Source organism: Lampetra planeri, unplaced genomic scaffold, assembly GCF_965212315.1.
Source record: "Lampetra planeri unplaced genomic scaffold, kcLamPlan1.2.h2 scaffold_1551, whole genome shotgun sequence".
Taxonomy (NCBI): Eukaryota; Metazoa; Chordata; class Hyperoartia; order Petromyzontiformes; family Petromyzontidae; genus Lampetra; species Lampetra planeri.
The window spans coordinates 1-2,430 of NW_027614278.1; the positions used below are offsets into that span (position 1 = coordinate 1).

Here is a 2,430-nt window from a genome sequence, read left to right on the forward strand (position 1 = left end):
TCTTTTCACCGTTATTTTGTGAAAACCTCTTTTCCACAACATCCTTCTTTTTTTTTTACTTCCTATTATTCCCCTCTGTCCGTCCACCTTTCCCCTCTTACCCTCTGTCATCCTGCTCTCAGAGTTTACGCCACCTGGGGATAGTGAACCTCGAGTGCATGTTCGAGACCCCAGAGAAGGTATTTGTCGTGATGGAGAAGCTGCATGGCGACATGCTGGAGATGATCCTCTCCAGTGAGAAAGGCAGATTGCCCGAGAGGCTCACTAAGTTCCTCATAACGCAGGTGTGTATGCACATCGGTGAAGAGGGGATTTACTCTTTACGTGCACTCATCACCCATATCCTGTTTGTGTGTCTGTGTAGATACTTGCCGCACTGAGACATCTGCACTTTAAGAACATCGTTCACTGTGACCTGAAGCCTGAGAATGTGCTGCTTGCCTCTGCTGATCCTTTCCCCCAGGTACTCAAAAACACACTCAAGATACATTACCGTTTCCACGCTGTGTCACATCGCGCCTCACTGTTTTCTTCTCTCAGGTGAAGTTGTGCGATTTTGGTTTTGCCCGTATCATTGGGGAGAAGTCTTTCCCGTCGCTCGGTAGTCGGCACCCCGGCATACCTTGCCCCAGAGGTTCTGCTAAACCAGGGCTACAACCGCTCTCTGGATATGTGGTCGGTTGGCGTCATTATGTATGTCAGCCTGAGCGGGACCTTCCCATTTAATGAAGATGAAGATATAAATGACCAGATCCACAACGCAGCCTTCATGTACCCCCATAACCCCTGGAAACAGATCTCCAGTGATGGTAAACACAGAAGTGGGGGGAGGGGTTTTATTGGTGGAAAGATCTAGACTATATGAGTAACTGATAAAGTACAACAAGCTGTTACAAATGAACGTTGTTGAGATTTAGAACATAGAAAATAATATCTCGAAAGCACGTTATGGCATGTTTGTATTGACCTGATTGTGTAAATGATCCGTTCTCCTTTGCGCTTCCAGCAATCGACTTGATCAACAACCTGCTACAAGTTAAGATGAGAAAACGTTACAGTGTTGACAAGAGTCTCAGCCACGCATACCTACAGGTAACATGTGTACACACACACACACACACACACACACACACACACACACACACAGACACACACAGCGAGGAAAATAATCATTGAATTTTTATTGAAGTTTATCTTTGATTGTGTTTTGAGAAGGTGTCAGTGGCTTATCAGTGTCACAGTAACCTCATGATTATACAGAAAACTCTCCACACACAAGACCTAATATGATTACTGAATGACACATGGCAGCTCTGCTTCTGAAAAGGAAACTTCTACCTGTTTTGCCAGGACTATCAGACATGGCTGGACCTGCGAGAGCTGGAGACGAAACTTGGCGAGCGTTACATAACCCATGAGAGTGATGACGGTCGCTGGCAGATGTTCGCCCACGATCACACTCTGTCCTATCCTGCTCACCTTGTGCCACCTCCACCTGCACCAGCCTCCGACGATGAGGAGGGCGGGGAGGATGCAGATGTGCAAGGACTCACTGAGAGGGTCAGCATCCTCTGACCACACCAGAGAGGAGACTCAAGCTGATTTTTGGAGAATGAAATTAACAGGACCAGGGAGAGGGAGGGCTGACATTTTGCTCCAGAACCTGATAGAAACATCTGTCGAGACAGTCACTGCAGTGATCCGCTGTGTGCCAGTTTAAAACGTCACACTTCTGTTCTTTAGCCTGCCATCTTCATAAGTTTATTCAGCTGATGAATGAATCTGAATTTGTCACATACTTTAAAATCACATCCACATATGTCACAATTTTCCCACAAAGTCAAGATTTTTTTTTTTTTTTACCGTGTCTCATTTACAACTCTTGTTTTTTTTAGCTATGAGTATCATTGCATTCAACTTGAAATTACACCACAAAGTGAAGTGACTTCCTCTGGGCCGGTAATTACTAATGGAGGCAGACTCAAATCAATCCGCATCAATTCAAACTGAAAGTACTGGTGCAGGGTCAGACTGTCCTTTGACAATAATCAGTGCTTTTAGTCAAGAATGTGACAACAGTCACTGTGGGTTGAAATGTACAGTGGTTTACTGATCTTTAAATGTCAAACAAATGTGAAACATTTCTATTTCTGTTCTCTTTCTATTCTGTTGATTTCATTCCATTCAGTGAGTGCTTTCAGAGGTACCTGAAACTGTAAAAAAAAAAAAAAAAAAAAAAGATGTCCACAGAGTTTCCTGTATATAAGATTTATACAACACATCGTAGCTTTAAAAAGAAAATAAACACAGGCAAAAGGACACCTCTTATAGCAAGAGCAACCCTCCCTGGACTCCAAGTGTTTCTGTAGCTTTGGTTACGTGGGGTGTTTGAGGAGTCTGTGTTGTTTGATCAGTGAAGACTTGTCATGT

General features: G+C 43.9%; 1 protein-coding gene across 1 annotated transcript; it reads left to right on the forward strand.

Annotated features, from left to right (window-relative positions):
- Window positions 1-122: 122 nt before the first annotated feature.
- On the forward strand, window positions 123-1,575 carry LOC144739537 (serine/threonine-protein kinase D2-like; the record flags this gene model as incomplete). The annotated part of the gene is given in 6 exon segments (XM_078622476.1): window positions 123-284; window positions 365-463; window positions 541-591; window positions 593-809; window positions 1,007-1,092; window positions 1,351-1,575. Coding segments are annotated over 6 exon segments (840 nt in total), but the record flags the coding sequence as incomplete, so codon positions are not given.
- Between the last annotated feature and the right edge of the window lie 855 nt (window positions 1,576-2,430).